This window comes from Myotis davidii, unplaced genomic scaffold (assembly GCF_000327345.1).
Source record: "Myotis davidii unplaced genomic scaffold, ASM32734v1 scaffold330, whole genome shotgun sequence".
In the NCBI taxonomy this organism is placed as follows: domain Eukaryota; kingdom Metazoa; phylum Chordata; class Mammalia; order Chiroptera; family Vespertilionidae; genus Myotis; species Myotis davidii.
The window spans coordinates 4,240,440-4,253,234 of record NW_006283770.1 but is presented as its reverse complement, the minus strand read 5'-3'; the positions used below and the strand labels follow the sequence as shown (position 1 = coordinate 4,253,234).

Here is a 12,795-nt window from a genome sequence, read left to right as displayed (position 1 = left end):
CACCCATCCACCAGACCTCTATTCCTATATAATAAAAGGGTAATATGCAAACTGACCCTAAAGGCAGCAAAACCAGAACTACCACTAGACTAGTCACTATTGAGGTGCACTGACCACTTCTTGGTCCCTTTCCCTGGCTGGCAGGCTCTGATCTCCTGGTGGCAATCGGGGAACCGAGGGTGGGAGGCGGGGGATGTGGGCGGTGCCAGATCAAGGTCCCTGCCCCACCAGTCATCCCACACACAGAGGGTGACCTGTGGCAGGGGCAGGACCGGCAAGTGGGCGGGAACAGCTGACCTCTCGGTCCCTTCCCCCGGCCATCAGGCACCAATCACCTGATGGCAAAAGGGGAACTGGGCGGAGGTGGCGGCAGGGGGTGGGGCCAGCTGTGGGCAGCCAGGGAAGGTGGCCCTAATCACAGGCCAGGCCTAGAGACGATACCTACACACAAATTTTGTGCACTGGGCCTCTAGTAGGTATATATTATTGTTAACCATTACACATTTCTTCCAAACTCTCATAAGATATTTGAAAGCCAATTTAAGGGAGCGTTGGTCTGTTGAAATAAACTGAATCAGTTTTTAAGCTAGTGTCTTTGGGTCAGCATTCTGGAAAATAGTAAGCAATAAAGGTACATAAACCTTAATGATGTTGATTCCAAATTAGTCAATGCTCACTTTTCTACACCTTCTTACTGACTATATTTTACTGTTACAAATAAGAAAAATCTCTTAATAGTAACTTCTGTGTGTATGCTTGTGTGTGTGTACACACATTTGTCCTAAACCCTGTGTAGCTCCCATATTAAAGGCACTATTCAAAACACTAAGAAATAAGAAAACAGAATAATTTCTTGTTCTATGATGAAATCCAGTCTTAATTTATTCAAGAAGGATGTCCATTGCCAGAGTACTTAAGGCTTGGTTGTTTTTCTCACCTGAAAGTTTGATATCCAAAGAATAGCCTGGGAAACATTCATTTTATTTGAGGTTATAAATAAGTTATAAATAGACATTAGACATCCTTGTCTTCTAGCAATGGCAACTACACAAGTCTACTAACCAATAAGCAAGAAGTATGTGGACTGTGTAGGACTACGTGTGTGTATGTGTGTGTTTGTGTGCACACGCATGCACGTGTTGTCTTAGAAATGGGTAATCTTCTCAAATGCCACATTGTCGTAGCTTTTGTCCTTAGGATCGTAGCCTGGACTGTGGACCAGGCTTTCTCTCCTGAGTCCATTCTGTAAGACAGATTCAGTTCCTTGTTTCCAGGTACTGCCATTCTCAAGCGTTTCCTGAGGAAAGGGGAAAGGCACATATTAGTGAAGTCGTCTTGATGTATTCGGAAGCAAATCGAGGGACTGTTACTTAGACCTCCTGATCAAAAAAAAATGATATGTACTGGTAAATATGAAAGTATCACAATTAACTGACCCAGGGCACTTTCTAATTGATAACTTTGATGCCTCAATCCATGTAGGTACTATTTCTAATGATGATACAATCAAAAAGAATAATTTAGTGAGCATTTACAGTATGTCGTGTGAAAAAAAATTATATATATATATATATCTTATTAAGCAAACCTGTGGCATCGTGGCATTACCTCCCAAAAAGAGAGAACCTGTGTCTCCGATAGTAATATGGTGGGGGCATATACAGATGCTCCTATACAGAGGCTGCTCGATGATACTCTTTGGCAGCGGAGCCTAATAGTTACATGCTGCATGTTCCTTCCCACTCTCAACTCAGCCTTGGGGCCAGAAACTGCCTGCATCAACAGAACTTACCATTTATTTCAAGAAAATCTTGCCCAGAAAGATAAATATGTAAACTACTTGATAACTTGATTCTTTCCTTCTAGAACTTATTCAAAATCCACTCATCCAAACAATAAACTGCTCAGCCAGCTGCCTCCTCAGCAGAATAGGTTTCCTCCCCATTCGGAACCCCTGTCCAGATGGTGTGCATCTTACTGAAGTAACTGTTCGACTCAGCTTCACTTCATGGTCATGTTCTTATGGTGTTTGGGGGGAAAGGAGAACAATTGAAACCTTAGTCAGGGGCCCTCAAACTTTTTAAACAGGGGGCCAGTTCACTGTCCCTCAGACCATTGGAGGGCCGACTATAGTTTAAAAAAAAAAACTATGAACAAATTCCTATGCACACTGCACATATCTTATTTTGAAGTAAAAAAAACAAAACGGGAACAAATACAATATTTGTATTTGCATGTGGCCCGCGGGCCATAGTTTGAGGACCCCTGCCTTAGGTGATGTGGTTAGGGTGAGGAGTCCCCCTCCTAGAATGCTAAAAGAATGAAATGTCTGGGACTGAAAGGATGATAATAAACTCTATCTAAAAAGGAAAAAAAATACAACACGCCTACCATTAGTCAAGCTAAAAGGATAGACACACATAAGACCAGCCACAAATGTAATGGAAACATTGCTCTCCTCAAGGATCTGCACTTGTCAAATGCCACAAGAACTTTCTAGTGGTCAGTGATTTTTAGCCCATGCTGCTGCAGACAGCTTTGTTTTCATACTCGCTTCCCTTCAACCGCTCCCAGAACCCTTCAGCAGCAACCCAAACCCAAAATACATGCCGATCTCCCCTCTTGTTGAGGGTGGCATTCCCTGGTTCCCCTGGAGTGCCCCCCACTCTTGCTGCATCAAGTCAGTAAGTCTAATTTGGCCTAACCACAGGCCTTGGTCTTTGGATGATGTGATCCCGATAGTACCTGGACAGTGTCTCTAGCCCTGCCTGGCCAAAACACAGTTCTCAGTGGGGTGAGAGCAGTGGGGAGAATTCTGCATCCTGCTGCTGCTTCTCTAACTGAAGAAGTGCCCCCAATAAATCTTACTTTATATTCACGCTCCATGGAACTAGAGATGTTTGTGCCCAGGTTGTGCTGCACAGTCCACCCCAGTTCTAAGATAAAAGCTGAAGTTCAGAGAGGTTAAGTAACTAACCCAAGGAAAGTAAGACATGGGACTAGGGGTAAACCCAGGGCTGACTCCAAAGCCCATACTTTTCTCCACTCTATGAGACTGTGCTCCTATTTTATCCCCTTTCTGGCATTCATTTTTATATTTTTCCTACAATTCACCCTCAGAAGGGTTCAAAGGAATTTTGGAAATCGATCACTTGTCAAGACAACAATTTAGCCCAGAGGCACATTTAAGTACAACACAATTACTTGCTTAAAAGCTAATTGGCCTGAGCCCTAGCTGGTTTGGCTCAGTGGATAGAGTGTCAGCCTGTGGACGGAAGGATCCCAGGTTTGATTCCAGTCAAGAGAACATGCCTGGTTGTGGGCTCAATCCCCAGTAGGGGATGCGCAGGAAGCAGCCAATCAATGATTCTCATCATTGATGTTCCTATCTATTTCTCCCTCTCCTTTCTTCTCTGAGATCAATAAAAATAAATAAAAGCTGTAAAAAAGAAAAAAAGCTAATTGGCTGAGATAACTGAAGTTGAGACCCAGGTTCCTTCAAGTTCTAACACTCACTGCCTTCCCTCCACACACCTGCCTGTGCAGATGATTTAAAGGGGCAAAAGGGAATCCCTTTGAGCCAATGTCTATTTTCCAGAAGCTTAACATCAGCTCACCTGCTCTGACCCACGGTCATGCTGTACTCCACACCAGCACAGTGTTTTATATTCCTTAGACCAAAAGCAAAATAGATTGCAGACAGGTCTGATCAGCATTGGCTGAATATCTTTGCCACTCTGGTGTCCTATAAATGAAAGAACAGATGGATTAGGTGGTTGCACCCTTCCAGGACTTCCTTTGAGGACTGAGGCATCATCAACTTGAGAAGCAGGTCATGACTTAGTTTGCAAGGTAAAATCAGGCCTGATTAGTTAATAGACAGACATTAGTCACTGCTCAAAGTGGTGGGAGTTGGTTTTTAAACATCCACAGCTGTCAGGTCAGGCAAGATCCTGGCTATAGCGTTAAACAGAGAGAACACATTTATGTTAAAATAGTTATTATGGAAAACTTTACTACTAGTACCCTTTATAGGCCAACAGAAGTGATAGCAGAAATTATATAATGTCTTTCTTTAGGAAAGCTCTCAGTTTTGAAACAAATCAGATATATAGGGGAGATATCTATAAATATATGTTACATATGGTTAATCATATATATGTTATATATATGAATCATTATTAATCATATGTATTAGATATATATGATTAATCCTATATAATAAAGAGTTAATATGCAAATTGACCACCACTCCAACAGAAAAGATGGCGGCCCCCATGTGGTCAAAGATGGATGCCCCCATGTGGACAAGATGGCCTGCAGGGGAGGGCAGTTATGGGCGACCAGGCCAGCAGGGGAGGGCAATTGGGGACAACCGGGCCTGCAGGGGAGGGCAGTTGGGGGTGACCAGGCTGGCAGGGGAGGGCAGTTGCAGGGGACAGGGCCTGCAGGAGAAGGCATTTACAGGTGACCGGGCCAGCAGGGGAGGGCAGTTGTGGGCACCTGGGCCAGCAGGGGAGGACAGTTGGGGGTGATCGGGCTGACAGGGAGGGCAGTTGGGGGCAATCACGCCATCAGGGGAGTGGTTAGGGGGTGATCAGGCTGGCAGGCAGAAGCGGCAAGGGGCAATCAGGCAGGCAGGCAGGTGAGTGGTTGGGAGCCAGCAGCCCTGGATTGTGAGGGGGGTGTCTGACTGCCTGTTTAGGCCCACATGTATCGGGCCTAAAAAGGCAGTCAGACATCCCTTGAGGGGTCCCAGATTGGAGAGGGTGCAGGCTGGGCTGAGAGACACACTCCCCGCAAACCCCCAGACCACGAATTTCATGCACTGAGCTTCTAGTAATTATATAAAAAGGGATAGTTTTTTTTTGCATGTTAGTCTGGAGAGTAGCTATATCTCCCTAGGAAGAGGGGATTTTTGTGGTGGATCCAAAATTACACCAGTTAGCCAGCTACTAAGACCACCAATGCATGAAACTAGGCCATGTCTTCCTTGGCCCCAAAGAGAAGACCCAGGTACCCAACCTGTGAGGAAACTGATGATTACTCCAGCAGCAATGCACCCCAGGCAGCCCACTGCACTGTAGTAAAGGTAGGAGATCGAATACCAGGAGTCAGCGATCGCAGGCCTGTGGAGGAAGGACAACAGCACGTCACCAGTTCTGTGAGCTCTGAAGTTACCATTCATAGTGACTTAGAGAACTGCTGAGGGTTCGTTTTAAGGCCTGGCATCGCTCAAAACCCCAAAGCTTAACTTTTTGTCATTTGATTATTTTTTGAAAACTCAAAGCTAGACAAGTTGTGCTTTGTAGCCCATCTATCCCAGGATTACAAATATTGCTGCTGAATTACAACTACAATGAGAACTATGCTTTCCATTTATTTTGTATTATTTATTCATCAGACATTTATTAAATCCAGATTTAGTGCCAGAAATTATGACAGTCACTGAAGATTAAAAGATGAGCAAGCCACAGTCTATATATTGGAGTTAACAATCATGAAATGGAGTGGCAATTCATTGGTGGAATAGACACAGAGGATTCTAGGAGTATTAGAAAGGGTATAAAACCCAGGCTGATGTGAGAAATGACACCTTAGTGTATTTTCAAAGCATGGTTAAGAGGTAACTAAGTAAAGAAAAGAGGATACTATAAGCATAAGCAGTAAGGAAGAAACAACATGGTAGACCTGGGAACTATAAATATTGCTTGTCCATAAGATTTGTGGAGAGAATAGGTATAAACTAGATGACACTCAGAGGCAAATGACAGCAAGATAATGGAGTTCTCATACATTATATAGAAAGGATCACCTCCTCAGGACCACAGTTAGATATGAGAATGTACACTTACTAGAGCCAGGTACAGTGCCCCTGGCTTGCTCTCTCTTCCTCTCTCTCATTCTCTCTCCCTGTATATAGATAGATAGATGATAGATAGATAATAGCTAGAGTTTAATAGACAAATATAATTTAATATAGAGATATAAATGTAATATGTAATAATGTTTAATCCTAGCAAAGTCCCAGTAATTATCACCTTCTCTAAGGATTGTGAGAAATCAAGACATGACAAGTTACTACCTTGTGCAGCATGGATAAATCATACAACCAAAATCCAAACCAGGTATTTCGGATTTCAAAGTCTATGGGCCTCTCCCTGCAGTACATTATCTCCTGTATTTTGGTATTTTAAATTACTTATCCCAGCTAGAGATAGAAAAGACAACCCTTTGCTAAGCCCTGTACAGTTTGAGTTAGAAACTATAAGTTTTCAACACTGCTCCCATCTCAGTAGTATGTCCACAGTCATTCTCCATCTTGCTCACAAAGCTATTCTACTCAGAGCATTTATTCTTTTAAAAATACTTATGATCTTCATATTCTATTTTCAAACTTTTCACTATTTTTTTCTAATTTGCACTCATACTCCAGCTAACCCTTCTGTCACCTTTACTGTTCCACCCTGGAATGTAGAGCAATAGATATCTACAGAAATCATGGATATCAATGCTGTGTGCTGCCCAGAGGGAGTCTCACAGGAAAAGCAATATTGGTCTTGTCTTGCTCCTTCTTTCAACCTGGTGACCCACCCTGTGGGATTTACCTCTGCCTTTGAAGTCACCATACCTGCTGGATAGCACTGGAGGCACTAACTCCGTTGCATTTGATGGGACACACTGGTTTGTCGACAAAGGCAAGGGCCATGTCTTGGAGGCTGGTGCAGGATAAATGAAGGCCCCAATGGCCACCCAAAATGCCAGCGCGATTCCAGTCAGAAGGCCGCCTAGTGCACCCTTGATGAAGGAAAGGAAAAGTTAATGGCAAAGCCATTGAAAGCATAATGAGGTGAGGAATACTGTGCCTCAGAGATTCTGGCTTTCCACCCCAAATCTCAGCCACACATTCTGGAAACAGCGCACTCAAATTGCCTTCCTTCCAACTCCCTCGACACCGCTTTATTTAGAAATAACTGGTTCCTTAAATGAAAATATTGGATAATTTTATAGTGATTATTATATATCAATTTCTAGCAGGAATTTGCTTCTCTCCATTTGGCTTCTTTCTCTCACTTATCACTCACTTAAAACACTGTCGAAACCTCAGTTCCCAGTAGCTGAGTTTCAGACGTTTTGGAAAACATCAGATAATGGAGACAGTTGTGGTAATTTATCATTAATAGTCATTATGAGCTAGGATACAGAAGCTCCACTCCCATATGCTCTTCCAAGTGTTTCTGGCAGAGTCTCTGATTCCCAGGTTTGGAGTATTGAGTCTAAGTTCTAGCATGTGTATTTACTAGCCCTTTCATTGCAGGGTTATATTTCTTGCTAAACAGTGAAAAGTCACCTTTTTTTTTTTTTGTAAAGGAAACAGTTGAACAGAGACCAACACCACTGGAAAACAAAATCTCAGTGCTCCTGGCTCTTCTGGATAGCTGAGCCTTCTCTGGGAAAGAAAGCAACTTGCTGGTTTCTCTATTTACTCAGAATAAAGCTTCTCCAATAACAGCACTAAAATGTTCCTTTCACCATTATTTGAGAAAGCTAAAGCAATGTATGCTATTTGAAGAGTTGTACCTTGGTCTGACTAGAGGTCTGCAAACTTCTATTAGAAAAAGCCAGCTAATAGCATTTTAGGCTTTGAGGACCATGCAGGACTGTCACAACTATTGGGTTCTGCCATTTAGCATAAAACCAGCCATAGGCAATATGCAAACAAAGGAGACTGGCTGTGTTCTGGTAGAATTCATGGGCACTGGAATGTGAATTTTATGTAATATTCATGTGTTATGGGACATTCTTTTTCTTTTGATTTCCATCCAACAATTTAAACATGTCAAATCATTTTTAGCTTGCAAGCCACCCCCAAAAAAGGAAGATGGCTGGATTTGGCTTGAAAAGTGCAGCTTGCTGAGGTCTATAGGGTCTACCAGTAAAGGGTGAATGGACTTCAGTAGAAAGTTCAACCCTGGCTGACTTAGCGTAGCTGTCTTGAAAGCTATGCTGAGAAGAATTCTGAGGTTGCATCCACATTCTGTGGAGAGGGAGCCAGGATTATTAGTAGGATACGCCATGGCCAATGGCAAGGGGAGAGGTGATACAAATTTGTAGTATTTATTATTTTTTATCTAGAACAAGGTAGTTTTCCCAACTAAATAGAAGGGCAATAATTCACTAACATACATAACAAAATTATTTTAAATAATTTTTAGAATGCATTAAAGTGTTATATGGCTAATTATTAGTTCTTTTGTGGCTAAGAGATTGCCTTCCCGCCTCTGTATCTCCAAGGATATACCTATCCTTGTCAACCTTGATATCAGAAAAGTTGATGAAAAAAAGTATCTTCTAATAAGACTGCAGGGGAAGTAGTGCAGATTCCTAAATGTTCCCTCCTGTCCAATCTCTTTACCTAGCCTCATAAGATTTATCTAGAATAATGGTCAGGTGGCCACAAAGATCTAATTAGGTATACCATTTGATCAGGCATTCTAGCACCCCATAGTATATTAAAAATATGCATAGAGTCAGGTTTTCTGCAGACTTTCAATATATATATATATGAATAAATGGCAATAATAAAAAATCAGTAATATGCTACATTGAAAAGATTATGATATTTAAAATATTTTTAAATTTTAAATATTTTATATTATTTACCAAATAGACGTTCATTTTGAGTTATACTTACTACACAGTCACCCAATATTTACTTAAAGACAATCTATTAGTTTTTCAGCTAGCCAAACTAAGAAGATTCAGCTCTCAGAATATGCAGGGCTCATCTCAACTTTCCTCCTTAAATTAGTTCATTATCTTCAATTAGTTATAATTTAGGTACAAATATAGAAAACATTTACATATATTTTTGAAGTTTTAAAAATTTTAACAAACTATTTCTGAATTTATTGAATGTTTTAAATTTCATTTGTGAGCCCTTACTTTAGGGAAGACAATGTCAACCCTAAAGAATCAGCTTAGGCCCTAGCCGGTTTTGCTCAGTGGATAGAGTGTTGGCCTCCAGACTGAAGGGTCCTTGGTTCAATTCTGGCTAAGGGCACATGCCCGGGTTGTGGGCTCGATCCCCAGTAGGGTCCACGGGGCATGTGCAGGAGGCAGCCAACTAATGATTATCTCTCATCATTAATGTTTTTATCTCTCTCTCCCTCTCCCTTCCTCTCTCTGAAATCAATAAAAATATATTTTAAAAAAATGATCAGCTTTGATGCCATGACATTTGTTATTTCAGGACCATCTCTTTGTTTTCTGCTTCTAAAATGGCTTCCCTGAAGTCAGAGATAAGGCTCGGGTTTTGTTTAGAAGCCACTGTGCTGTGTTTTTTTGTTGTTTGTTTGTTTGTTTGTTTTTTTCCTGGCAAAGACGAATTACCAGGACAATTTGAGGGAAGAGAGAAGTGCAGGATCCTTACCTTCCAGTTCACAAAAGGAAACACGATTCCCAAGGTGAACAAGCCCAGCATTGGCCCCCCACACATGCCGTGGATGCTGAGCGCAGCCTGTGGAGAAAGTACATCAAAATCATGACTTCATGAACCATAGGGGACCACCTTTTTCTTGCACTTGGGATAAAATGCAGTCCTAGTCTTTCCCTGCCATAGTCTGTGGTTGAGCATCAGACTATGAACCAGGAGGTCACGGTTGGATTGCTGGTCAGGGCACATGCCAGGGTTACAGGCTTGATTCCCCAGTAAGGGGCATGCAGGAGGCAGCACTCAATGATTCTCTCTCATCATTGATGTTTCCATCTCTCTCTTTCTCTCCCTTCCTCTCTGAAATCAATAAAAAATATATGTAAAAAAATTCAGTCCTAGTCCTGATTGTGCCATTTATTAATCACGTGTTTTCTGGAAATAATTTCTCCCATCTGAACTCAATGATAAACATTGTGTAAAAAAAATAAAAATACAGACATATGTCATAGGAATATATTTACTGATACAGCTCTTTGGGCAATGGAAACTAAGGAGAAAATAAACAAATGGGACTACATCAAAATAAAAAGCTTCTGCACAGAAAAAGAAACTATCAACAAAACAACAGGAAAGCCCACTGCATGGGAGAACATATTTGCCAATGCTATTTCAGATAAGGGTTTAATCTCCAAAATTTACAAGGAACTCATACAACTTGACATGACCCCACTTGTAGGAATATATCCCAAGAAATCAGAAACACCACTCAGAAAGGATATATGCACCTCTATGTTCATAGCAGCACATTTACAATAGCTTAGATTTGGAAACAGCATAAATGCTCATCAGCAGTTGACTGGGTTAAAAAAACAGTGGTACATCTACACAATGGAATACTATGCTGCTGTAAAAAGAAGGAACTTTTACCATTTGCAACAGCATGGATGGAACTGGATAGCATTATGCTAAATGAAATAAGCCAGTCAGAGAAAGATAAATATCACATAATCTCACTCTTATGTGGAATATAATGATCAACATAAACTGATGAACAAAAATGGATCCAGAGGCAAGGTGGCACTGAGCAGACTGTCCAATCTCAGAGAGAAGGCGGGGGTTGGGGGGGGTGGTTAGAGATCAACCAAATGACTTGTATGCATACATATTAGCATGACCAATGGACACAGACACTGGGGCAGGGGGAACTTGCACTGGGGGGTGGGAGTAGTGGAGGTTAATTGGGAAAAAAGGAGACATGTAATACTATAAAAAATAAAATTTGTTGTATTTTGTTAAAAATAAAACAAAATAAAAATACATATAAACCAACCTGTGTGTGTGTGTGTGTGTGTGTGTGTATGCACAGGTAACTATGATTTTTAGAAATAGGTTTTCTCAAGCTAAAACTCATTGGCTTGTTTGTATTTTCTATTTTATCAAAAAGTTTTTATATAATGTACCAAATAAATATACTTATAACATATTTCATATCTTACATAGTTGATCGGCTATTTGAACAATTGTATTAAATTTTTTTTAAAACATGTTTTAAAACATGTTTTTATTGATTTCAGAGAAAAAGGAAGAGGGAAAGAGAGATAGAAACATCAACAATGAGAGAATCATTGATCAACTGTTTCCTGCATGCCCGCTACTGGGGATCGAGCTCCCAACCTGAGCATGTGCACTGACCAGAATGGAACCATGCATAGGTTGATGCTCAACCACTGAACCACAGTGGCCGGGCACAATTGTATTTTGATGATGATTGTCTGTTACTCTGCCTCTGACATCTCATTCAGAACACCTCAAGAATGTTAAAGCACTAAGTTGAGGTATGGTGGGGAAGCCATTGGGCACGCATATCCCATATCCCACTTTTATGGCTACCTTTTGCAAACTAAGGGAATTTGACAAATGCATTTCCACGTCTCTTAGTCTCTAAGGTATTGAACCCAGAGAACTGGCAAAATATTTTCATTAAACCAATTTGCTGTCAAACTACAGCCTTGTTCCCTGGCTTTGTTGAACATACACAGGCACTATCATGCAGGCAGTGAGCATGTGCACACACACAGCTGTGTACCTGAGTCCATTATTAGTTTTTAACAGTTTCCTCTTCTGCAGATAATTTTGGTTAAAATTTTACATGCATGTCTAATTTGGACCCGGCCTCAGAGAGTGTCTTGGAGGAATAGGCAAAACCTTAGCAAAGACATGAGTAAAATATTGCTATGAAATAAATGTGTCTTTTCCTTCTTTTATTACCTGCACAACGCTACCCATGAAGGATGCAGCCACAGCCATGGAGGTACACATCACGCCAAATAAGATACCTGAAAGGAAAAAAAAACCTCATTACCATTATCCACACTGGCTTTGAGGGGTTCCTTTAGCTTCTGCCAAGGACTCCCTCTGACGGGTGTCAGTGAGAACCATCCTCCCTTCTCAGTCCTCACAAGCCCCATGAGGGGTATTTAGGAGATTTCCCCCCCAGAACTAGCTCTCCTAGGTCAGGCAGAAAGAGCTAGAATCTAGCTAGTGTCACATACTTTTCTATCCAGGACTCAAGAAAAAAACTGTCATGTGAAAGCAACATGAAACTATGGAAAGGGCGCTCACAGAGGCTAATCCAGACCAAATTAGTGGGAACTAATTTCAGTTCGACCAACTACCAATCACCTGAAGAAGATACTAACCTCTCTGGGATTCTGATAGTTTTTCAACTTGGAAATCACTAAACATCTATATATTTTACCTCAGAGGTTTTGCAAATCTGGAAAGTTTCCTGGTCTATTTCCCAATGGTATTTATGCATACTATCATTATGGTATATTGTGTAATGAATTATTTGTTTTGCATATCTATGTTGGAAAACAGTAAAGGTCATCGGGTACCATACTCTGGAGGACCTTGAATGGTACCTCTAGTATCATAGGGTCTTGCTGAGTGAATTGGCATATACGTCTTAGTAATCTTTTAAAGGAGATGTATTCTTTTAAATCATCTTTTTTTTTGTTTAAAAATCACCTTAAGAGTACATTTAATAGCCATAAACTAAAAAAGAGGAAAGAGACACAGCGTTGGAGATAGACCTAGAGGAAAACACAATGACAGAAACAGAGAGAAAATGATTTTGCTCATTCTGTTTGAAATTCTCTCTCAGCTAAATATCTAGCTCAGTTTCCAATGTGACTATTAATTCAATTTTGTCAGACACTTTACTAGATGCCAGTGCTATACAGTCAGAACTTGATACCTGCCCTAAGGATCTCTCATTCTGAAAAGGGACTACATGTAAATACATTAATATATATCTAACAGTGTCTGATACATAGGCAAGTACTATGTTTTTGCCA

General features: G+C 40.9%; 1 protein-coding gene across 1 annotated transcript in view; it reads right to left on the bottom strand.

The window, feature by feature from the left end:
- Positions 1–740: 740 nt before the first annotated feature.
- Positions 741–12,795, bottom strand: part of SLC5A12 (solute carrier family 5 (sodium/monocarboxylate cotransporter), member 12) — a 38,233-nt gene continuing 26,178 nt past the window's right edge. Inside the window, exons 10-15 of the mRNA XM_006753957.2 lie at positions 11,705–11,772; positions 9,434–9,520; positions 6,632–6,798; positions 5,026–5,129; positions 3,618–3,745; positions 741–1,297 (exon numbers count right to left, since the gene is read on the bottom strand). Of these exons, the coding sequence (XP_006754020.1) occupies positions 1,145–1,297; positions 3,618–3,745; positions 5,026–5,129; positions 6,632–6,798; positions 9,434–9,520; positions 11,705–11,772 (707 nt within the window). The 3' untranslated portion in view covers positions 741–1,144. The remainder of the gene's footprint in view (positions 1,298–3,617; positions 3,746–5,025; positions 5,130–6,631; positions 6,799–9,433; positions 9,521–11,704; positions 11,773–12,795) is intronic.